The sequence below is a fragment of the Lacerta agilis genome, chromosome 6 (genome assembly GCF_009819535.1).
Source record: "Lacerta agilis isolate rLacAgi1 chromosome 6, rLacAgi1.pri, whole genome shotgun sequence".
NCBI lineage: Eukaryota > Metazoa > Chordata > Lepidosauria > Squamata > Lacertidae > Lacerta > Lacerta agilis.
In genome coordinates this window covers 68534728-68560003 of record NC_046317.1, presented here as the reverse complement: position 1 = coordinate 68560003, position 25276 = coordinate 68534728, and the positions used below count along the sequence as shown (strand labels likewise).

At 44.3% G+C, this 25276-nt stretch overlaps 1 protein-coding gene across 5 annotated transcripts in view; it reads left to right on the top strand.

The window, feature by feature from the left end:
- DLGAP4 (DLG associated protein 4) overlaps nt 1-25276 on the top strand; it is a 125269-nt gene that overhangs the window by 69798 nt on the left and 30195 nt on the right. Inside the window, exon 1 of one of the 5 annotated variants that reach the window (XM_033153325.1) lies at nt 1753-2092. The exons of 2 other annotated variants lie outside the window; for them this stretch is intronic. In XM_033153325.1, the coding sequence (XP_033009216.1) occupies nt 1768-2092 (325 nt within the window). In that variant the 5' untranslated portion in view covers nt 1753-1767. Of the gene's footprint in view, nt 1-1752; nt 2093-2382; nt 2601-11592; nt 11706-25276 lie in introns of those variants that run through there. 2 more of the 5 variants (XM_033153327.1, XM_033153326.1) reach the window with 2 other exon arrangements.

The window sequence follows — 25276 nt, the reverse complement described above, 5'->3', positions numbered from 1 at the left end:
GTTTTCAGGGTCTGGCTTACTCCCCACTCCCCTCAATCCTTCCTTTCCTTAGCACAGAGATGGCTAACCTGTGGCCCTCCCAGCTGTTGTCCATCATCTGTGGCCACAGGCTATGCTGACTAGAGCTGATGGGAGCTGAAAATTCCGTGGGTCAGCCTCCCCAGCCCTACTACGGTGAGTATCCAGCATGTTTACTCATGAACTGTCTGAAGAGATGCCTGACATTTGTTAAGGCAGCAGGGACTGAAGGTTTCTGGCTCATTCATTCTATTTTTAACTCTCCCTTTCTCCACGGAGGTCAAGGTCCCTACGTGGCTTCCCTTAACTCACTGTAATAGCCCTGTGCAGTAGATGTTGACTTGCCCAAGGTCATACGGAATGCTCTGACTTTTTAGAGGCCAGATTTGTATACCTCCCCTCACATTTCATTTCTTAAAATGTATATAGTACACAGCTTGACTTTGTTTGTGTTTTTTGTGGGGGGGGGGTTGTTTTTGTTTTTAAAAAGAGAGCCCTGAAAGCAGTTTGCAAAAAGAAGCCAGCAGTAATCTTGTGCCTTGTTGGTAAAACAGGGGTTGCCAAGGTGGCGGCCAGATGTTGCTGGACTACAACTGCCATCCTCCATAACCATTAGGCCTTGCTGGTTGAGGCTGATGGAAGTGGGAGTATCATAAAGTGAGGAGCACTCTATTGCACTCCTATTCCTGCTTGATGGTTTCCTATAGGTAATTTGCTTGCCAATGTGAGAATAAGATACTGGCCCACATGGGCATTTAGCCTGATCCAGCAGGGCTTTGGGATCCAATGATCTGGAGGGTCACAGGCTCCCTACTCCTGCCATAAACTCCAGAGATAAGCTGCTAGTATAAAAGTATTTTAATAATGACAGCTTCAAGCTATCCCAAGGAAGGGGCAACCACAGGGCACAAAACAGAGCCTGAAATTTAATCCACGCAGAGCTGAGGCCAATTAGACTCACTGGCATTGGAGGCAATGAAGCTGGCACCATCCTCCGCCCTTGGTTTTGATGGAAAACAGGGGTGCCAACTTGAATAAAATATGGGGGACAGATAAGCCCCACCCTGTATGACCAGTAACAAAATGTAGTGTGCACACACCATTTGAATGGCAATACCCATCAACTCGGGGGTGGGGGGCTGGCCCCTCAAATACTTTATTGGGGGGGGGGGGGTCAATGGGATCTCAGCTCCCACCAGTTGGCTCCTAGGATGGAAACAAATGGCGTGGGAGCTGCAGGTGGGAAGTGGGGAGCGGGAGCCTGCTCTGGGCGCCTGTCCTCGAAGCAACCAAAGATGGAAAGCATCCCCCGGCGAGATCCGGAGCTATTTCAGGGCTGCTTTGGAGCCGCGCGTGGTTCTTCCCTCCGCCCCGCCGCTCCGATTCTTCCCGCCACCGGCATCTTCGCCGCGCTGCCAGGAAGCGCCCCCTCCCTTCCCCTCTCCGGGGGCGCGCGCGCACACCTGTCGTCCATCTGCCCGCGGATGCGGCTCGTCCTTCCCGCCCATCCCCGCCCGCGCGGGGAGGAAGCCTCGCGAAGCGCAAGCCCGCAGCGGTGCGCCGGCGGGTGCCAAGAGCGGGGCCCACCCGGGCGCCACATCTACCGCGGCGGCGGCGGGGGAAGGAGCCTCTCGCGCTGCCCCCACCTCCTTCACGCGCTCTCCATCTCCCCCCCCCCCGCCAACACACACATACTCCTCCCCGCAAAAAAGGGGGGGCAGGCAGCGCGCGAATGGGCGCCTTGTGAGCATGTGCGGAATACTAGCTGGAACCGGTTTCGCGGAGGGCGCTTGTGAGCTTGCAAGGAGCGGCTGGCTCGTTCTGCGCGCCTCGCAGCAGCCGACGAGGCTCCGGGCGGAGCAGCAGCGCCCTCCCCTCTCCTGCCATTGGCAGCCCCGGCAAAGCTTCCTTCCCCCGCCGTCGGGAGCGGCTGGGTGTCCTCCTCCTCCTCCAGCCCGGCCTCGTCCTCGGTCTTCTCAGCCCTTGCGCCGCGCCGCCCGCAGCCTTTGGCCGCCTTCGGGGCCTGCCTCCTCCGGTCCCTTCCCGCGGCCTGTCCGGGCGCGGCCCGGCGAAGGTGGGCGTGGCGAACCCGGGGCTTTCACAACCCCCCGACGCTCCTCCCCTTGGAAGTACAGTACATAACGGGAGCGGATGGGGCTGGCTGAGTGAGGGAGGAGGGTGAGTGTGCGCGGCCAAAGCTCGCTTGCGCGGCTCGGTTACTTTGTGTCTTTTTCCAGCGCCGGTTCCATCGTCGCCCAGCAGCCGCTGCCCGCGCTCGCCGCGGCCCGGATCTCCGCAGGGCAGGCCCGGCCCGGCTCTGGTCTCTCGCCTGTCGTCCACTCCTCTTTCTTCTCCCGGGAGCTGCTCGCTGTTGTTGTTGTCGTGTGTTTTTTCCTCAATGAACAGGGCGAAACCCGGCTCTGCCCTTCTACCGTAGCGCGATTCCTTCTCTTCGCTTTCAAGGCGAAAGGAAGAACAGTCTCCTTTTCTCTTTTCTCTCTCTTTCCCTTCTTTCTCCCTTTTTAGCCTCCCCCCCCCCCTTCCTTGTGTCATGGCTTTGTGTCTGGAGCTATTTAAACAATGTGAGTGTACCGAATTCTATGTGGGCTTTTTCCATTATGGCATGCAAATCTCGGGAAGGCTTTGCAAGCGGCCGCTCAAGGTTGTGCTTCATATATATTTATATATATACTGTATTGTTTTCAGTTTGTCGGGCTGTCATTTTGAATGCATTCGTTCTGTGCGTATATCGCATAATGCTCTAGCTAGTAGACCTTTAAATGCAAAAAGGGGGGGGGGGAATCACTCCCATTTCCTGTTGTGAGCGAATTGCTTTCGGATACAGAAGTGCTCCGATTAAATGGGCGGGTGCTGAGGGTAGCCTGCTTGGATGTGGGAAAGGCTTAGTTTTTTCAATGGCTTATCCGCTTCCCTTTTTTCTTGCCTATCCGGTTGCATTTTCAGCTAAATCCTGAGCTTGAGTGGCTTGTATTAATGGAGGGGGCGGGCAGGCGAGGTTGATGGCACATATGCCCTGTTCTCCCCACTGCATGGCTCTGTGCTTGATCAGAAATTGTTGTCACTTTTGCTGAGATATATTTAGTCTACTAGTGGCATTCCAGATCATGACAGGATATGAAATCACTTTCCTATATTTATGCCATCCCAGACTATGCGCATTTGTGTCTGCTTGAGTAATGAAAAGACACAGATTGGGGGTTAATCACTGCTGTTAGTTGAGCATTTGTGTTATCTTTTTAATATAAAAATGGTACTAAAAGTTCTAATATTTTCCATATGTGTGACATTAAAATTGTCTGGCCACAAACTGTGCAAACCTGTACAGTTGTGATTGAGATGTATCCTGTTGCAGATTGCTGCTGAAGGCAGCTAGGAAGAAGGGTTTTCTTAATGGGTTGGGGGGAAACTGCTGATTTAAGGCTTCTTCACATCACATATTGCCTAAAGCCACAAAGTAGTAGGAAAGGTGACATGAAAGGACACCTTCTTTCCCTTGTAGAACTGAAAGAACTTGCTAGAAATGAAATCATTAGGGATTTCTTAAGGAGCCCTAAGCAAATATGCTATACTACAGATAGAAAACCAGTGCCTGATAAAACAAGAAATTCTCCATTGAGATGCCCAGTTATCTGAAAGTGTGTGATTTTGTCCTTAAGCATGTGGCTCAGTCACCGCAAAATTGGAGAGTACTTTTAAAAAATAAAAAAAGCTTTAAATGATGATAATACAACAGAATTAGTGAATGCATGCAGACTTGCGGGTGGATATATGAGTAAAGTTTTTACAGTCCTAACACACCTTGGAATTCAGTTTCCAAATATGGTTTGCTTATTTTTCCTCTCCTATCTTGAACACATCTTCCACCCTGCCGGATCTTTATTCATTATGAAACAAATTCCTGGGTACATAAAGTGATGCTAAAATTAAACTGCTTGTCCTGTCATCAGTATACAGCTGCATAGAGGGACATAAAAAGTTCTGGAGCCTCTTCTCTTTCTCTCTCCTTAGTGAACTATTTTCTCCCTTTTACTGAAGGGAAACCTGTCCTTGCTTTGTAGTCAGCCCTTTCCATCCTGAGGGCTTGCCTATGTGAACTGGTTCCCAAAAGAAAATAGCCTCTTGACAATAGCAGCAGAAGGTGTTGCAATGACATACTGTGTTTATAGAGGAAAGTATGCCTGGAGTGCTGCTTATTTTGAACTAATGAGTCCTTAATTGGCCAGAATACTTTATTGTTTAGTAATCCCTGGCCTGGCTTTTCTTCATGAGATGCTCACCGGAGGTAGAGAATTGCTAAAGCGAAGCTGGGTTTGCAGAATGGTTTTATTGTTGTGTATGAATACAAGGCAAAGTAATTCAAGGACCCGAGTGTGTTCTTACTGTAAGGAAGCCAGGTGGTGTGCCTGAATAGGCAAATAATCCTTGTGGCATAATTGCCCTGTGTAATGGACTGGATGTCCCTTATGTCAGTAGAGGCAATTTCAGAAAGTCCCTTATATCATAAATGTTAAATCTGACAAAAGCTGCAGTCGTCTTTGCCCTTATGTGCAAGAGAATACCTGAGGACCAGGAAAAATTAGCAGAAAGAGCATACTGTATGTAGCATGAAACACTTAACTTGAGGGTCATGAGTTTGAGTGCCAGATTGGGCAAAAGATTCCTGCATTGCAGGGGGTTGGATTTAGTGACCTTTGTGATCCCTTCCAGCTTGACAGTTCTGTGATTCCATGCTGGGGCCCTCATTTTACCCCTGCTTCTCAAGCCACTTGGGTGTTCATGCAGCCTCTGTGTACTCTCCACATCTCTGAAGAGCTGGGAAACCCTCTGGAGCAAATTCAGAAGGCAGAAGGTCTGTAGTGAGGAGGAGAGGAAGTCTGCTCACACATGAGCACTGCTGGAAACAGTGTGCCTCAAAATACCAGTTGCTGGGAATCACAATTGGGGAGAGCACTGCTGTGCTCAGGTCATGCTTTTGGGCTTCCCACAGGCATCCAATTGGCCACTGTGAGAAGTGGATGCTTGGCCTGGTCCAGTAGGGCTCTCCATATGTTTTTTACGGTGGTAGGACACAAGGGAGACCATCTGAGTGGATGAATATTATGCCATTTGCTGAGACTCTCAAGAAAAAGCAGCACATTTGCTGTTCCCTGGTCTCGAATGAAAACTCAATCCCTTGTTGAGAATCTGCACACTTGGTAGAAATACTATAGAAATGGTACAATTGAAGCTAAACTTAAAACTTTGAAAGCCTTGTAAACTATGTGGAGTCAAGCTAGGTCAGCATTTGAATGGGGGTTAGTAGTTATCTCATTGCTGCTGTACATTGTATTTTATTGCATCATGTGTTGAGATATAATGGGCAGAGTTTGCCAAAGAAGCTCTGTCTGACTTCAGCTTTTGCAGTGGGGCTTTTCCCACTCTCCTACCCTGCAACTGGATTTGAGGGGAGTTGAGAGAACCCTCAGAACAGCATGCAGGAGGGAAAGAGCGGGGATAATTCCATGCACAGACAAAATGGTTGGAAGAGCATGATACTGAATTCCACACTATGTTGGAAACTGTTTGGTGATTCCTAAGCAATAAAAGGCTGATTTATATATTTTGGTAGATAGATACTTTGAGGAGACTGTTGCAGAGTCATAAAGTGATATTGGTGTGTTGTGCCACTCTGCAGGTAGAGTTACTACTTTTGCCTGAAACTAAATTGGTGACATTGAGTGATAAGTTTATCCAAAAGTTCAGGATACTTAAAGCAGTACAATATTCAAGTTTTACTCAGATTGGACCCATTGAAATTAATGAACCAAAGTCATGTTCATTCATTTCAGTGGGTCATTTTTGAGTAAAATTAAGTTCTGGCTGGCATATGTTATACATATTATTTTTTTAAACCTGCTCACGGTCTCATGCATTGTATCCCATTCCTCTTCTAAATGTTGGTGTTGGTATTCTTCAGCTGGTGGTGCCCTGCAACTTTTTCTGGCTGAGAGAAATTTGGTAAAGTTGGGGAAGGACACTACAGAGAACTCTTGGGAAAACTGATGCAGTGTTGCCCTAACTTGTGTTGTGTGGATAGAGCAGCAATAGGAGGGGAGGCTTTTACGAGAGCCCTTTGCTTATACAGTACTGAAGTCTGTACCCATGTTCATTTTAGCAAATTGTCTTCATGCGGGGCAACAGAGAAGGCAAGAAGGCTTGTTGTAGATTTTCAAAGGCTGTTTCATCTTGCTATGTGAACTGTTTTCTAATGTAGCTTACAAGTTCTTTATTAGTTGTTTCCCATATAAACATTTGTCTTTTTAAAGCCCATGAACCATTTAAATTGGCTTACAAAATTTAAAATCACAGTGCAATAAAAAACGTAACACAGCAATAAAAATACACAAATTACACATTTAAACATGTTTAAAAGGCAGCCGTGTTGGAGATCACAGGTAAACATGGCTGTTACAAATAACACTGCTTTCCAATATGAAAAAAAAATGTATGTGGCGTTTGTTGGCTGGTAGAGGAACCCATCTGCACTTCGCAAAGCATGGTATTCCACAATACTGGTGCAGCCAATTAATTTTCAATGAATAATTTCTGTCTTTAGCAAATACAGTATTCATTTCTGGTAGGAAATCTTAGCCAGCTCACCCCCTCAAACTAATACAATAAAAAATAATTTCTGTTAGAAACTACATGTGGCTACATAAAACACACTGCAGATTTGAGGCATTAATGTTGAAAGAGCTCTAAATTGTATTCCTAATTCAACTAACAGACAAAATACAAGAGTTAATGGACTCTCCTTCTCTCTCTCCCCCACCCACACACTTACCGTAATTTTTGCTAGGGTGATTACCAACAAGTTTAGTGCAACATACTGTATCTCTTATGTCTGAGCAGAATTTTGTTCAAAAAGGTTCAGAATTACCTGTCCACCTTCCCCCACAAAAAGCCACACAATCTGTGGCAAATAAGATACAGGCATGACCAGATAAAAGCTCCATGAAGCTGGAAAGGGGTCTCTGAACATGCTGTCAGATTACCTTTAAAAAACCCTGAAATAAAATATCAATATTGCTATCCTAGTCACATTAGTTACAGACTCTGTAACTACCGGTATGTTCTTGGTTCTACTGTACTTTGAAAGGGCTTGTTGTAACAGTAAAATGTACACTGGTTCACTTTACACGAGGGATGGGAAACTTGTGGCTCTCCAAATACTGCTGGACTGTGCTTATCATCGTCTCTGACCATTGACCGTGGGACTGATGAGAGTCAACCAGTGAGAGCTACAGGTTCCCCACCTGTTTCGTGCGAAAAGATGAGAAGGTGAAAAGCGTTGTAAATAGGGGTCTGCTTGATTCCTCGTTTAAAAACTCACTTTATCTAATAAACCCATGGATATCCTTAGGCACACCACCTTTTCAGCCAGAGCCACCTAGTAGAAATATAAATACTGGCTTATTTCCTAGGCCCGTTGAAAAATTTGCTTAGAGAGTATGTGAAGTGCTTTGATTACTCTAAAGTGTGTTGTTGTTGTTGTTGTTGTTGTTGTTTGTTTGCATTGAGGCCAGGAGATAGCAGCTTGTTTGATACTGTGGACAATGTTGTAAACTTTTGCTATCACACCTTCAAACATCCCCAAAGCCTAGAAATTTGCTTAAAAAGTTACCAAGGCCCTGATTCATGCATAGAAGAGGGTCTGTTTTATATGGTAGCCGAAAGGCAGAGTTTTCTAGTGTTAATGAATCATATCTGAAAGCCCCCCCCCCCCCGTTTTTGTGGCCCTTCGGTGGGTATCAGTGGGAATGACTACTATATGTTTAGCCATATCATAACCAAGCCATGTAAGTGACAAAGAAAATCATTTGAGGGTAATTCTCTACAGGGCAAATCATGATTTGCAAGCTGGAAATGGGGCCTGGTTCTCCCAGACAAAATCATAAGCTTGCGCTGGGCTGATTTTAAAAATATATCCCTGCATGTGAAAAGTCATGTTAGGGGGGAATTTAAGATTACAGTATATCCCTTCTCCCTCTTGTGTTAAGGAGAGAATCCATTTGTACCGAGGAACACTGATTTATTTATATTCTGCCTTTCATCATAAAAGTTTGGAGCAAGGCACAATAAGAATTATTACAGATCAAACAAAATATGCAAGCAGGTAGAATAAAAGAAATGTGAAATTGCCAAACCCACTTACAAAAATTCCAAGATGGACACAGCCATTTCCAAAGACTTGGGTAAACAGCCATGTTTTGAGTCGCCACCTGCCGCCTGATGTGGTAGTCCAGACACAGGGTTCCCAGCACTGGCTTCTCTGCTTGTGAGAATTCAGCCTGCGGAAAGTCTGTTTATAGGGATTGGCTTGTGGATAAATGGGTGAGGCTTCTGAGTAAACTGCAGTTCCTTGACTCAGTCATGAAAGAACTTGCAGCTGTCCTCAGTTTGCCAGTGCACCTGTTCCTCTCCTTATACCGTCTTTCACTCCTGCTCAAATACTTCATAATGTGCAAGGACATAAGCTACCTGACTGTGTGCACTAGCAGTTTAACTCATTGTCTCTAATGAGAGACTCTTCCCCCCCCCCATTGGCATCTCTTGCAGCCAAGCCTTTGGGCTGAGATTTCACTGCTGTTGTTATGAGGCATTTACAGATGAACCGTTTTTAAAGGGGAGGGGGTAAGAACTTACGTTTGTGCTTATATTCACCAAGCCACTGTTAGAAAGAAAAAAAAAGGGAGGCATTCCATGTGGCTGTGACATAGTGCTGAATAAATCTTTTAATGACGGTTCACACATTCCTGTTCCCAGAGGCAACATTTTTGAACCAAACTGCAGAAGGACTTCTTCTGGTTGTTGTCCCTCCCACTTCTGTTCTTCATGTCTTCAGCTTAGCATTTTTTTATTTTTATTTTTTTGCTTCCATGGGCTGAAGCAGCATAATTGGATTCAGTGCGGTGCAAATCGCTGCAAATATGTGAGCTGAATGGATGAAGTTTAGACAGTGTGTGGCCTTGTTTCATAAGTCCACATTTGGTCATGAAGATATTTGGTGAATTTGCCTACAAAAGCAATTTCTAAGAAGCAAAAAAGAAAAGGAAAAAGAAAACCTTGCTGGAATCTTTCTCTGAAAACAGACTTGCTGTCTGGAAAGAGGACGAAGCAAAGATGGTTTTTCAAGGCACAATGATTGGGGTCTCCAACTTCAATTAAAAAGGTAAAGGGACCCCTGACCATTAGGTCCAGTCGTGTCCAACTCTGGGGTTACGGCGCTCATCTCGCATTACAGGCTGAGGGAGGCGGCGTACAACTTCCAGGTCATGTGGCCAGCATGACTAAGCCGCTTCTGGCAAACCAGAGCAGCGCACGGAAACGCCGTTTACCTTCCTGCCAGAGCGGTAACTACAGGGTATTTATCTACTTGCACTTTGATGTGCTTTCAAACTGCCAGGTGGGCAGGAGCTGGGACCGAGCTCACCCCATCACTGGGATTCAAACTGCCAACCTTCTGATCAGCAAGCCCTAGGCTCTGTGGTTTAACCCACAGTGCCACCCGCGTCCCCCCAACTTCGATTAGCTGCATAAAAACCTTTCTAGCTGGAGTACTGAAGGAGTGGTTTACCTAAAAATTGTGGATTGTGCTGATATTGACACCACTGCTATGTGGCAGAAAACATTATGTGCCATTAATTTCCGTTTGTTTAAATGTGTTCTTAAACAGTGTTTGTAAATGTGCTGGTTAACGAGGAGACTGGGAATTTTGCCTGATCCACTAGTCATGCATTTTTAATGAATGATGGGCACTTTGTCTCTGATGAGCAGCATATTAAATCAATCTGCAGTCCTATTTAAATGGGAGTGTAGTAGGGTGTGCAACAGTAGTCTCTTGGGGAGGAAGGACAGCAGATCTTGCAAACTAGAACTGCTTGGGATTCAAAGTTGGAGGTGTGTTTTGATTGAGTTAGTAATACTGGGCTTGAAAGTATGAAAACAACGGAGAAAATAGAAGCCTTTCAAAAGGCAAAACCAGCCTTGTTGCAAGAAAACTGGTCGTGATGAAAGCCAATAACATGGGGCTAACTATTATTGCTAGATTTGCAACGTTTCTTTAAGAAAAAATGGAAAATAAACTTTAAAATAGCAGCAGCATTTACAGTAATCTTAGGGAAATTTGGATTAAAGGTTCTAGGGTGGTGATTGGCATTTGTTTAAAAGATAAATCCAGACATCAAATGTATCCTGAAAGGGACAGAATCCCTGTGCAACCATGCAGGGAAGGGCAAATAACCCAGCTCCTAACTACTTACTGTAACGCATATGGATCACATGAATATTCCCTGAAGGGGGAATATGCCAGTGTCGGATGGGTCCAAGGGCAAAAGTAGGTAGAGCAATTGATTTTGAACACTAGCTACTTTCCATCTAAGGAGTTTAAAGACATATTGCAGTCAGGCAAAACCCTTAAGGAGGGTGCAACTGGAGAGAGTAACTTGCAAACGTGCACTCTTCTTGGATTCTGTGATGCTTAAGTTACAGGGTGGGTGGGTGGCATGTTATTGCCCTACAGTCTTCTAGTTAGGCTGCCCCACTCTCTCTGGGTGATTGACCCCCCCCAAAAAAATACTAGAAGTATGTAATGCCACTGACAATGCAGTCTGAAGAAAGCAACTGTATTAAGTACTCATAACTTTCCCTCAAGGTAAAAAAAAAGTGTGTTGTAGCCATGAGTAGGTTTGGTTGCCTGGGATAAGTGCTTCTGAAACTGCCTTGATCTTTCATACTGCAGCTCTGTTTCTTAATTTTTCCATAATGCATGCTAAATAATTCAGTGTCTTTTATCAGGAGGAATAACCTGAGAGAACTTCTGTTCTCCTGCAAGCTAGCTTTCAAGTTTGCCCTCTGATGTGCTGCAGCAATGAAGCAGTAATGGGCTTTGATTTGTGGAGTCTTGCCGTGGTCCGTGCTGTGAAGCAGGAGGAGGAATTGCTGTACCTATGTCAGTCAAAGTGCCTTGGCCTGCCCTGTTGCCGTTTCTTCATATCAAGCCGTGCATACAAGAGCAGTTACACTTATAACCCTGCTGGCACACTCTGGGCTAAGCCTGTCAGTTCGTTTTATGTCACTAGAAAGATAGCGAAAGAAGTCACTCCAGACAGATTGATTTTGGTTGGGGGAAAGAGGAGTGAACAAGAGACAGAAAGAGCAGACTTTCTCAGCCTGCGCAGGAAAATAAACCCAACAACTTCATACTATATGATGAGTGGATTGCAAAACAAAACTAAAAACAAGGGACAATTTATTTCATGCTTCACATTGTAAAATTAACATACTTCCTAAACATATATGCCTACATTGATCGTGGTAATGATTAAAATATATTTTACAGCTAAATAGAGCAGGTATAGGTACCTGCACAGTTCTGGGGCCTGATCTGCCCCCCCCCCCCGGCAAATTATTCTCCCCTGCCTCCAACCTAATATATTGAAGTAGACACTGTGCTGGAGAAGGTGGAGCCACTGTCCTGAGGGGGATACATCCTGCCCCCTCATATCATTTGGTGAGCAGAGAGCATGTGATGACTTCCCTTCTCTGGTGGCTGCATATACCAGCTGAGGAGGGGTCACAGTTGTTGGCCTGTGTGAGAAAGTGCGAGTTGATTACACCCATCACTGGTATGCAAAAACTACCTGTTATGCAAAAGCTTTGATAATGCAGCCTATATGCCTTTAATATTATAGTTATACCTGTTTCTTCATAGCAAAGGGAGGCTACCATGTAGCTGATTTCTGCTTGGAAGTCTGTACAGTACACTGCAAAAACAGTGCTGCTGCTCCCTGAGCCACAGCATAATGCTCTAGTCTAGTCTATGGGAGGAGTCCACACTGGCTCCTCTCCACGCCAGTGTTTCTTGTTTAAAAGCTGGGCTAATGCTGGGATTGGGAAGAGCTTCAGCATGTAGTCCAGAAGTGCTTGCACAGGAAGGAACAGCACTTCCTTCTAGTAGGAAGCCCACAATAAATGCATGGTTCATTATATCCTTTATTAAGGATCTTGAAAAGTCAGATTTCTCCTTTCTTCTCTTACACACACAAAAGTCAGGCATTAACTCACTTTGTAGGATATAGCTATAGCTCAGTTGGTTGAGCATAGGAGTCGCATCTCAGGGTTGTGGATTCAACATTGGCCAAAATATTCGTGAATTGCAGGGGTTGGACTAGATAACCCACATAGTCACTTTCAACTCTACAATTCTATGACTGTGAAAAGGGTCATGGTTTCAGTTTGAGATGATAAATTTTGGACTTTAGCTTGTTTTTTTAATATATTTGGATCTTGTTGTTAGCCAGATTTTTCCCCATTTGCTATAATGGAAATGTAATAAAAATCAGATTCCTTTTTTTAAAGACATCATCAGGCACCCTGCTTTTGAGTTTCAAAAGGCTAAATAGTATGAATATAATTGTGGTCACTTCAGTGCCTTGGAGGCACACTCCATTGTCTCTCAAGACAGACAGATGCCAACAACAACAACGTCATCTGCCAAATGGCAGATAAAGGCATCACTCTTATCTCCTTACCTGGGAGTAAGCCGCAGTGAAATCAAGGGAACTTACTATTAGACATGTATAGGAGTGTGCTGTAGAAGACTTGTCTACAATGACTACTGCTGCTTGTTGCATCAGCAAATACAAACATGGTACAGTAAGCAAGTAGAGTGGACGGAGACCTTTATGGCACTGGACTCTTATTTTAGCTGGAAACCTAGACCTGGAACATGGAAATTAAACATTTCATTATTTCCACAGCTAATAGTAGGTATTATGTACTATAGAATGCCTATTGATGCTGCTCCAATATGCCTACTAGAAACTCGATTTGCTAAAAGCCTTTTGTTGCAGCCTCTGCTTACAACCCAACCATTGTACAGTAGGTGTCACTCTGGTTCTCTTAAGTTCTATTAACTATGAATGGGCTGTAAAAATTGCGTACCTTCAAAACAAGCTTTTATACTGTACACTGCCCCAGCATTCCACATGGTGGCAGGTGCCATATTCACAGTGGTGATATAAATTTCCTCCATTCTGCATGAATAATGCTTGAACTTAAAAAGCACTCGTGTCTAGAAACAAGTGGAGCACAGCCTAATTACTAAGTACTTAGTTTGCCGTAGGTCACAATTAGGCCTGGGCAGTATATCGATATATCACCCAGGACTGGTGTGAGGAGCGAACCGCAATGTTGGTTTCACTCAGCGGTATATCACTGATGAAATGGCCACACTCCTGTGTCCGTCGGCTAGCAGCACAACTTCATCCAGCCCTCCCGCCCCTCAGCTGAGCAGTGGCCTAGCCCAGCTGCATTGGCCCTAGCCTGCAAGGCACTGAGGTGAAAAGGTCCCAACTCCAGCGTCGAGAGCTGCAGCAGTTTCACCCAGCCTCTAGCTGGCTGGGGCCAATGCATTTTGTTTCAACATCATGGTATATTGCCAAACCACAATGTCTAGCTGGTGATACACCACGATGTTGAAAATCTAACATTGCCCAGCCCTAGTCACAATATGCTCTGACTGAGATAATGAAGTAGGTTTCAGGTTTGTTTGTGTAGAAGACACCTGTCCAATTTGCCCTAAAATGTGACGCATCTAAAAGGTGCTGCACCTTAAACATTGTCTCTTATTTTCCCATCTGTTCCTTCTGGATATAATGACTTTTCGGGATCTCATTATTTATACAAAATACAGTGGTGAAGCAAAGGTGTTGGGAGGGTGGGCTGGGCCCTGGATCTTTTGCACCAGACCCTAGATCAGGTGTCCATCTGTCCCCATGTCTCCCCTTTATTTCTTATTTAAATTGACTTACAGGGCAGCTTTCCCTCTGAGTCAGCCTAATTTGCACTATACATTTGCATTAGCAAACTTGTATGTAAATGTGTGTCATGTTCCTGCCTCAAGTCCTTTTAAGGCTCTAGAAACAACCCTGTAGTCAAAATGTAACACCCTGTTTTGATTTATTACTAGCTTGTTTAAAATCCTTATGAAACAAATGCTTTAAAGATTCTAGGTATCCATAAGGTACCCTAATGACAGCAGTGAACAAGAATGTAGCAGCTGTGCTTTTGCCTGTCAAGCTATTCTCTCAAATACTTTCAAAATTGAGGCTTGCAAATGCCTTACTACAGTCATACCTCGGGTTACGATAGCTGCGGGTTGCATTTTTTCAGGTTCCAAACGTGGCACACCTGAAAGTGTTTACTTCTGGGTTTCGCCACATGCGCAGAAGCGTTCTGCACAGTTCGCACATGCGCAGAAGTGCAATATTGTGCTTTGGCGCATGCACGATATCGCTACTCGAGTTGCACTTTTCAGGGTGCGAACAGCACCCCAGAACGGATCGTGTCTGCAACCCGAGGTACCACTGTACTTACTTTTGGAATTAAAAATACCAGCTTGTTTGGACTGCACAGCAGCACTACAAAGGATTAACCACGGCCTACTTGGCTTATTCAGTTCATTGGGGAATCTGTATGGCTTATGTTGGTCTTGGACCAAGACATCTGAGAAAACTGTCCTCTCTTGGGTGGTGTTGAGTAAATGACTGTTATTTGAAAAGACAAGTGACATAAGGCAGGGCTTCTTTAGTGGTGGCCCTTCACCTCTGAAATTCCCTCCTAAATGGCATTTGATATTCAACCACTGCAAAAAATAAATAAGTAAAAAGAGTTGAACTTGTCCAGGCATTCAGATGTTGAAGTAGTATTTGTGGTGAGGTTCTACAGTTTTATCACAGGTGTTTATTGTTTTTATTTAAGTATTACTTTCTTTTGAATATGGTATTTTATTATTGCTGTAAGTTGCCTATGCTCCATTTTAGAGAAAGGGTACAATAAAAATCTGTCAAATAAATAAAGCCTTCCTTGCAGATGATGATAAAATGGAATAAGCCCCCATACACTACCCTGAGTACCTTGAAGGAAAGGCAGGGTACACATGTGCTAAAGCAAACTTAAAATACTAAGTGTCAAAATTCAAGTAGGGATGAGGTTCAGGATATTGTCAGTGGTGAAGGAATAGTAACTATCTTATGACAGGAGTGGGTTGACATGCAGTATCTACTTAAAACTAAAACTCTTGCACCACCAGTTGCATTACAAACTTAGGGTACAGTCCAAACTCCTGATCTGCTGCACTGGGAGGTGGGTGCTGGATGGTGCGGAGACCAGAAAAGCTGGTGTCAGTCTCCTGACTTGTGTCAGTCTGCTGGCCTGGAGCACTCCATTCTGCCTACTGAAAGTGCAGGAAATCACTTGGAAAGCTTTAAAATAGGGTGCTGTGGCAGCAGGGAAGGACTGAACAGACTAAAATCCACTGGAGCCATTCCAACTGGCATAATATGATGGCATCAGGCGTGATCACTCTGCCTGTCTTTCCACCTTCTGCCCCAGGAGGTGTAAGCAATGAACAAGGCTGCAGTTGCAGTGGTGATTGCTGCTTCATCACACCCCGCCTTTGCCCAGATGGGGTTTGAATTGCTCTGTCAGAAAGCAATAGGACCTAGTTGGAATCGCTTGCCTGTTGGGTTTTTTGCACAGGACTGTTCAAAAGCCTGTGGTGGCATTCTAATTTAACATCTCATTCTGCATGTGTAGATTAGGTTTTAAACATGTAAGTCATAGTATTATTATTTAATTTATATCCCACTCTTCCTCCCAAAGAAGTCCAGGATAGCAAACAATGAGCAGTAAATGCATGATAGCAGTAAATGCATCTTAAATGCAGGATCAATGAAGGTCCGCCTGGCTCAGGATTTTTGGGAAATCCCAGTAACCACTAGGTCTGCCAGAAATGGGATACTGCAGCAGGGCCTACCCCCTAATCCAGGAGTGTATGAAGGTGGGATCAACACCCCCTCCCCTTGCCACCTTGAGGCCAGTCAGCTGGAAACAAGGTCAAAACTACTAAGGACTTTTTAGAAAACATCTGAAGGCAGCCCTGTTTAGGGAAGTTTTTAATGTGTGACATTTTAATGTATTTTGATCTTTGTTGGAAGCCGCCAGAGTGGCTGGGAAAACCCAGCCAGATGGGTGACGTACAAATAATAAATTATTATTTTTGAGCATATACATTTCGGCCCAGGAATTCAATTTCAGAAGCAAAACGCCATTCCTGGTGCCCCGCCCGCCCCCAAGCTTTCTTCATTCTGGCAGCCTATTTGGAGGGCAAAAACAGTAAAAATAAAAATTAAAAAATGGAAGTCAGAAATCCTTGGTGATCTTAACTGTAGATTGGCCAGAGACCTACTAGTAGATGCTGACCCCTACCTTCTTTCTCACCAGCAGTGAAACAGATTCTGCTGGGACAGAATCCTTAAATTTTCATACTAGCCTTTCTCCGAGGATCATAGGGCGGTAGACAATATAATTAAACGAAAATGCAAACCATAGCAACAAACAAAAACAGTAAACCCCACCCCCCCCCGAGTTTTAAAGGCCATAGATTGGGTAATTAAAGGCCTGAATGGCAGCGTTCCCACCGCACTCCGAAGAGGCGGTCAGGGGGGAAAACCCTCCGTGGAGTCCCTCATCGCTTCCCCACCCACTCGTGGGTCGGAAGCGTGAAGCTGCTCTCTGACTGGGCCCCAACCGCGAGGCGCCTCGAACCCGCGTCCCGCCATCGCAGGCCTTGCCCCGGATCCCGGCAGCCCCGGACTCGGAGGGGCTGAGGGGCGGCTTTACAGCAAGGCCGCGAAGCAGCGGCGGCGAGGTAGGCGTTTGTGTCCCGCGGAGAAACGGGGCTTCCCGCCTTGCCAACGCAGGGCTCGCGGCCGGCCCCGGTACCAATTCCAGCCAGGCCTCCCCGGCGTAGCGCCTCGGCGCCTGCTGAGGGAGGCAGGGCCCGGGCGGGGCGCGTCGGGGAAGCGAGCGTAGAGGCCGCCGGAGGTGAATGGGGGGGAGGAAGGGCGCTTGTGAGCAGCGCCTCCCTCTGTCCCTCCTTGGGGTGAGGCGGCGCGTCTGACTCAACAGGGGAGGGCGAAGGAAAGTTTCTCCCCAGCCTCTGGCGGTGCGGTGCGGTGCCTGCCCTGCCTCTCTGCCTCTCTTTGCCACCCGTGGGCCGGCGGGCAGCCAGGCAAGGCCACCCTGCCCCCCTCTCCTCTCTGTCTCTCTCTCTCTCCATGGAAACTTCTCAGCCGGAAAGCGCCACTCTGGGCTTCAATCCCACAAGGGTAAGAAGGAGCACGCGGGTTGTGAGAGAAATTTGGGAGTGGGGCCTTTTAAATTCCGCCACCCGGTAGTTGGAAGTGGCCGCTGTAGCTGCGTCTGGACTGTTTTGGGCTGCCTTTGTGGAAGGGGAAATGAGGTCGTTTGGGTATGTTGGGGTTTGTTTTCTTTCTCTCTCTCATGAAGCTGTCACTTTTGATTTTTAATTAGGTTTAATTTTGGTGATCGGCTCCCAAGGGATGTGTATTGACGGGAGGGTATATAATTATAATTAATAAAAACAAACTTCCGGGGTAGACAACAGGAGAGTAATGGCATTTCTTGGTCGCTGCTGCTGTTATTAGGATACCTTTAAACTGTAGCCACAGCCCCTATAAGATGGGGGAGGGGGGAAGATCTTATTTAACAATATAGGACTGCCTTTTTTAAGTGAAAATATTTCAGAATTGCTAGTTTTGACGTGTCATTTTAAGCTTTAAATGATTGCATATAGAATTCTGTTTTTATTCTTCAGAAACCTGTAAAGTCACTTTCCTAGTTTGCCATTTTCAGGCTTTTAATGTTTTGGAGAGGGTGTGTTTTAATGGTGTCTCTGTGTTGCAATGTAATTATTGTACTGGTGAGCTAACCGTGTGTTCTTAATAAGTGTGGTAGCTTAGGAGGAGTGAAAGGAGCTTGACTCCCAAGGGTTGTGGCTGTGTCAAAAACTGAAAGCAAAAAAGTGAAAGCAATCATCTGCTCCATCTCTAGAGTATTAGTAGTGCATGTGCTGGCTGGGGTTGATGGGAGTTGTAGTCTAAATCATCTGAAGGGTACTAGGTTAGCAAAAACTGGGCTAAAATCAAACTCCATCCCTCTAGCATACTCCTTCATCATTTCCAGTCTTACGATACTGAGACAATTTAAAGGGAAAGTTGACTCACGCTACTGGTTAGTGATTACCTGCCAAACATATGTTGCATGTACATTATGAGTCAAACTTCAACCTACAGTAGCTCTATATTATTTCAAGAAGATTTTTGTGTTCTTTGATCCTGTGTCCCCATCTTTAAACTAGCTGCTTCAAGCAGTCTTGCCAACTTGGTATTTAGGTAACTGTCAGTATTTAGCTGCTTCTGAGTTCTGGGATACATCTGGGATACATCTAAGTTTGCCTTTTACATGAGCTCCCCCCCCCCTTGCAGTTTGTAAGTACAGAATTTACTTAAATAAATATAGCTTTTCTTTTGTATAGGTGGCAGTGGAAGGAGGCAGGCATTTCAGTTGCATATATCTATGCAGCAGTACCTTACTCATTCCAACACTTTGTGCTTGCTCCTGTGTTCAGTGGGGTGCACTTTCAGTGAAGTGTGCTTCAGATTGCACCCCTGTCTTACCTCTCCTTTGGTATACATGGCACTTGACAGCAAGTCAGAGGACAGGTCCCTGCCCCTGGAGCTAGATCTCGTTCCACATGGGGGAAGCAAAAGCAGGGGTGAGCAAGGAAGAATACATGGCTATTTCAGTTATATTTGCTTAGGTTCCGTTACAGGATGCATTACAGAATGAGATGTTATGTGCTTCTTGAATTCATCATGTAGAGCGTGGGGATAAAACACCTTTGAACTCAGTTCATCATGGGTGTTTACTGACCACAGTGCTGTCAGTTGTTAATATACTTTGTGTTTAATGCCTACTGAATTTCATGTTATCTCAAATGTGGTTCAAACTGTCTTGTTCTTTATACTGAAGTCATGATTTCTAGTGAAATAACTGCATGCAGTAGTGTCTCTATTCATTAGCACAAACTTTGAGGTATATTTTTGAGTCCAAAGACAGAACTGGGCTAGTCCTTTATGACGGCTGAGTTTGCTTTTAAGTAATTTTTGTCAGTCTCAGGTATGGAGGCTGCTTTCTTCTGCAGTTTCTATTTCTAGCTACACTCCCTTTGATTGAGTGTCTGTGAACAGATCATTAAATAAGGTAAGTGTTTCTGTATTCCTTCAGTTCTTTCTTCCTTCTCATCATTGGATAGGACAAAAAAGTCATAGGCTCATAAAAGGAGCATTAACACTGTGCCTTTTGCATTAATTCACTCCAGCTTTTCTTCTGTTACTTTTATACACTTCCTTAACTGCTCCCCATTGCACTGTGAAACTTCTGTACTACAGGATGTTGTCTCCAAAGTTTAGGTTGTAATTCAAAATAAATTTCTTATGTAGACCAACGCTATTCTTAATGGGATTTCTCATACCCATAACCCTTTCCTGCAGATACTTTCAGGTATGTTTGATGCTGTTAAAATAAGTCTGCCTTGTAGTCCAGAGCTCTTGAGAACTGAAGTAAGTGAGAGCCTACAGTTATGTGAGCTAAACTTCCAGACAATCTGAAATTAGGGTTGTATGAACTTGAATTTTAGCTGCAAAGTATGTCCTTTGTAGCCAATACATGAAGTGGGATTTTTCCTTGCCCAACCCTGCACAGCACCACTTAATTTTGCAACTGCAAAGTTGCTACTCCACCCTGAGGTCTTAACATCCTAATTACTTGTTGTGAGGTATAGCTTTTGGCTAGAGCTACTAAAACTAAACAGGAGCATAGTCCTGTTTCTGTCTTTTCTCTACTGGATCTTGGGTTCTTGAGGGTGAACTTTCTCATTCAATACACACTTTTAGTATAAAATAAGATTTGCACGGTGTTTCTCAGCTTTAGAAGGCTTTAGCATTTCATCAGAAGCCTTCGCTGGTGACACTTTTGAGGTGCTGCGATACTATTGAAGTCTGTCTGTTGTGTTGTTGCTTTTAAGGACATTACCACCCCCAAAAACGCTTTGCTCACCTGCATGTGTCCGTGGAACACAGAGTACCGTAGTTTAAGCAATCTCATCTACTAAAGACAGAGTTTGTGGATTTGAGGAAAGTCAGTGTGGTATAAATTATGATAGCGCAGCCCATTGGTTCAGTCTACCTCTTTATTCTGCCTCCCCCAAAACTATTTCAGTAGTATATCTTGGGGATCATGTTCTTGTTGGGTATTTTATTATGGGTTGATTTTTGTTATGGTTCCCCAGATTCTTAAGCTTAAGAGCTGCATATCAGAATCCGGATTTAGGGGCCTATGCCTGGCTCATCATCAGCTCACCTGAGCAGCACATTCCAATCACTATTCGTCTTCTCCCACTCAGCCCTTCTCCAATCCTTTGGAGCAGGGGCCAGCAATCTTTTTCAGCAGGGGGCAGGTCCACTGTCCCTCAGACCTTGTGGGGTGCCGGAGTATATTGGGGGGGGGGGGCTGAACGAATTTCTATGCCCCACAAATAACCCAGAGATGCATTTTAAATAAAAGGACAGTCTACTCATGTAAAAACACGCTGATTACCGGACCGTCCATGGGCCGGATTTAGAAGGGGATTGGGCCGGATTGGCCCCCGGGCCTTAGTTTGCCTACCCATGCTGTGGAGCATCCTACTGTTCTACTGCTGTGGCTTTTTCTCTGCCTTGTAGGTCCCAGCCTGTAGCTATAAAGAGGACACTGTGCCAGGCAACTCTTGTGCACCAGAAAATACTACTTTAATTTCTATTCTCATGCTTTGAAATGCTTGGACCTGCTATTTGCTCACTCGCTTGGCATAGAACGACACTGATTAATATATTGGTATTGTTCCCTTCCCTCCTCACCCCCCTCCCAAAAAACCCAAGGAAATGAATTTAGGAAGTATGTAGTTTTTAATTTAAAAAAATTCTTTGTAATCAGAATTCATAGAAAATGAGGTTGTTCCTTGCTCTCCTAGCCAGGGGATTTTCCCCCACAAAGACTATAAAGATTTCCATTTATTCTTTGTGTGTATATATGTGTGTGTGTGTGTATAGAGTGTGTACACAGAGAGAGAGAGAGAAAGTGAGCTTACAGGAACTAGTAATGTATTTTAAAGCTGTTACCATTTCCATTATGGAACACTGTTTTTGTTTTGCTTTTAAAGATACAGTTGGGCAGATCTAAATATAGCAGGCATTCCTGAAACCCATTAGATTGAGCTCATTAAGTTATTTGTATGTTCTATAATTTGCTTTCCTATTTTTGTCAGTTACAAAGTCTTTGTGTGCCCATAAAGCCTGTTCTACTGCTCTCTAATTGGCCACCTCCTGTTTGACTGATTCAGTTCTGTCGGAGACAGTTGCTACAGAAACAGTTCGTGATGTCACTTCACAGACTTGTGGTATTATTGAATGTGTAGAACAGGAGATGTCTGGTTCTGCATCTAAGCTTTTTCTCATTTTAGACTGGTTTTGCAAAATTGCAGAAATGGTTCAGTGGGTTCAATGGAATTAAATATGGTATCTAGCCAAGTTGCAGTTCTGTTTCCAAACTCTGGAATTTGGGCTGGGTGGAGGCACTTACACACTTTAGGCTGGGTGGAGGCCTTACACACTTTGGCAAATATTAGATGTCCCCTATTTTTGTGGCTATGCTTACTGAAGGTGGCAGAAGCTCAAAAACCTTCAGCCGTTGTTTATTGACTGAAGCTCTGTTAACAAACATTTGTTTGTGCACTGTCTTAAATATCTGTTAGGCTGAGTTCCAGTGGCAGCATTTGATACGTGATTGACTTTGGCCTCTGTACAGACTAGTAGCAGACTTGCTGAGCTCTTCCAAGTTTTCATTTTCACTTGTTGAAGAGCGTAGGACACAGTAGAAGCACTTCCGATTTGCTTCCTTTCAACAATCCTTGTATAAGTATCTCAGAGTCTGCAGCCGTCATGTTTACTCACATGATGAATTGGACTCTCTGCCAAGACCTGTGTAATGTCATGAGGTCACAGATGCTAATGTGATTTGACTTGCTGCATGTCGTAAAGAATGAGCTAGTGTGGTTGTAAAAACTGGCTTATGCATTTTTTCAGTCTTGGGTAATGAAGCTAGAAAAGTGAGTTATAGGGAATAATTGGCCTATTAATACCCTTTTATTAGAGAGCTAGAAGGAATTTAAATAAACTGCATCCATGGTTGTCTTAGGGGTCTGTGACACTGGTGCAGTGCATCAAATCTACCCACCCTACATGTACCAGATTCTTCATCCTGTGCAGGTTTTCTTCCTATCCATATAGATCACAGAAGGGTTGGGAGATGTCATGGGTTGTATAACATCCACAGCTGGCTTCCCAGGGTCCCTGCAGAAGTGTCTTGGGAGTTAAAGTCTCCGATCTGACCAGGTGTCTTCCTGTACTTCTGGATGTGTGGGGGGCATCTGATGAAGAGCCCAAGAAGCTGACATCAGGACATTCCCTTCTTCTGACCTTGCATCTATTAATCTATTTGCATACCACATATCATAAAAACATCTCATGGCAGCTTACAATAAAATCCATTAAAATACAATAACAGCAAAATAAACTTGAAAGTTTTAGTAGGCAGTTCAAAATATAACATAAAAGTTATGACAAATGACTGCTGTCAATAGCCAGCAAAGCCTTCAGTAAAGAGATATAGTTTCAGCATGCACTGTCAATGCACAGAAAAACCCCTCTTCCTGGTTGCTGCAAGGTGAGCTTCCACATAACCATGAAGATCTCAGCAGATGGCCCTAATGACCAGGAAGGTCTGTACAGAAGATGTTCCTTTGGATTCCTAGTCCCAAATTATTTAGGGCTTTGTAGGTTGATACCAAACCTTAAACCTGGCCCGTTAGCAAATTGGAAGCCAGTGTAGCTCTTTTAATAGACAACCTAGTTCCACTTGACAACCTAGTACTGTAGCTACATTCTGTACTAACAGCAGCTCCTGGACTAAGCTTAAGGGCAGCCTCACATAAAATGCATTATAGTAATCAAGTCTTGAGGTTGTGTATGCATAGTTCACTAAGGTGGTAAAATATGCTTTTATCCACTACAGCCACTTGGGCTTTCCTAGTCAAAAATGGTTCCAGTAGCACCCCCAGACTACATACCTACTCCTTCAGAACCCTTGCCAGTATTCAACGTCAGCTTATTGACCCTTATCCAGCCCATTGCTGTGCCGAAACACCAGTCCACATCCAGACACCGATCCAGAACTTGTATGGCCATGCCTGATTCAGATGGAGAAATCAAGCTGAGTATTATCACTATATGATGTTGTGCTTCAAATCCTCTAATGGCTGCTTCTAGCAGTTTCATATGGATGCTAAACAGCACTGAAGATTAGATGGCACTCTGCTTTACTCCATAGCCGAGCTGCCAAGGTACAATCATCCAGTGCTACTGATACCAACCCTGCAAGTAGGAGCAGAACCACTGTAACAGTGTTTCCTACTTCCAACCCACTAAGCAAGTCCAGTATGATACAGTGACTACATTATCAAAAGCTACTGAGAGCTCAAGCAAAATGCCAGAGTTGCACTACCTTGTGCCTGTCAGGGTAACCAGTGCTGATTCACTTCCAAAACCAGGTCTGAACTCGGAGTGAAATGAGTCCAGATAACTGGTTTCTTCCAAGTACAGTACTTGGGTTGGGTTGTCACTGCCCTCTGTCACTATCCCCCAAAAGGGTGTATCAGCAACCAGACAGTAGCTGTCAAATACCCTGGGTCCAGGGTGTTACTTTACCTCCTCCTTAAGAATAACAGGTATTGTGCCTTAGCAAGGTGATGCATACATCACACCACTCTGTTTCCCCCCCTCTCAGCTAGTTTGAACTTGAATTTGGCACATTTTGGCTGGGAACCAACTTCAGAAAGAATCTAGCATAGTTGGGGCACATGCATACATAGGAGCTTAGAGCAATTTTACTTTGATGCTGTCATCACTTTACATTCCTGTTATTCCAGTCTAACATGGAAAACTCCACATTCCAAATTGTGTGACGTGGTCATATGTTCAAAAGATTATTAAATAATATTGGTTCATATCATTTTCAATAAGATGAAAAGGTGTTGCGAAGACCAAACTACACAAGGCAGTGGGAGATCCATGATCAGACTTCCTCTGTGCTCCCTCCCCAAACACATTTATTGAATTTTCTAAACACAAATTATAAATAGAAAAAAGAAGTTACAATAACAAACAGTATCTACACACTAGGAAAATTAAGAGATAGTATAGTTGCCATTTATCAACAGTTTCTCCTGTGGTTTTAAGTTAAAATGCAGCTATGGGGAAGCCCCCATCCGCATTGGATTGAGGCTGCAGTACTGGCAAGGTTTTAAATCTTTTATTTTCACAATACAGTATAAGTTGCCTGCTCCCATGCTAGTATTTGCCTGGGATGGGGCGAGGAACATGTACCTTTGCTTCAAGAGGGAGAGCAAGTTAGATAAGGAAAATGGCAAAGGAGAGAAGGGTTTTTTTAAAAGCTTGCACCATGTGGTCTTGATCTAATCTGGGGTTCCCAACCTCTTAGCAATTCTCACAAACAAGGATCAGAGGTGAGTCAGGAAGTGAGCCCAAACAAAAGGAAATCACTTTTGATGGTCTTGCCTAGTAAAAAATAAAAATGAAGAAACTCCTGCTTATTCTTTTTATTTTTAAAAGAATGCTGTTTCTAAAAACCATCCAGAGTGGGAACTGATTAAAAATCCCTTTACATGAATCATGCCCACCTCTGCCTTCCCACACTATGAAAGAATCCATAGTTCAAGACTCTTCAATTCTAACTTGTATTCTCTTGGATGGGATTGTATTTTTAATTTGTTTGCATTCTCAAAATGAACAAATGCTACGTAAAATTAGCAGACAAATGGGTTTCATTTTCATTCTCAAGGACCTTGCAATGCTACTTCTATGGCAAAGCTCTTTGATATGTTTCTCTTGCATGAAGAACTCTCATAAGTATTACTTCCAGTTGAAGATATTTTAAAAATCTGCTGGATGTCATTCGGAGTGATAGTAGGATTAGTTGTATCTCAAGTAAGTGTACAGTTTTTTCCTATTGCTTGATGCTTAAAAAGTAAGACATACCCTCTTTCTGCAATTTCAGGCTCTAAATCCATTGGGCAATTGACTGGAGCTTAGTCTTAAGCACTGTCCATTAAAAATACCATAATACTATCATATTCAGGCTAGGCGTAGACTATCTC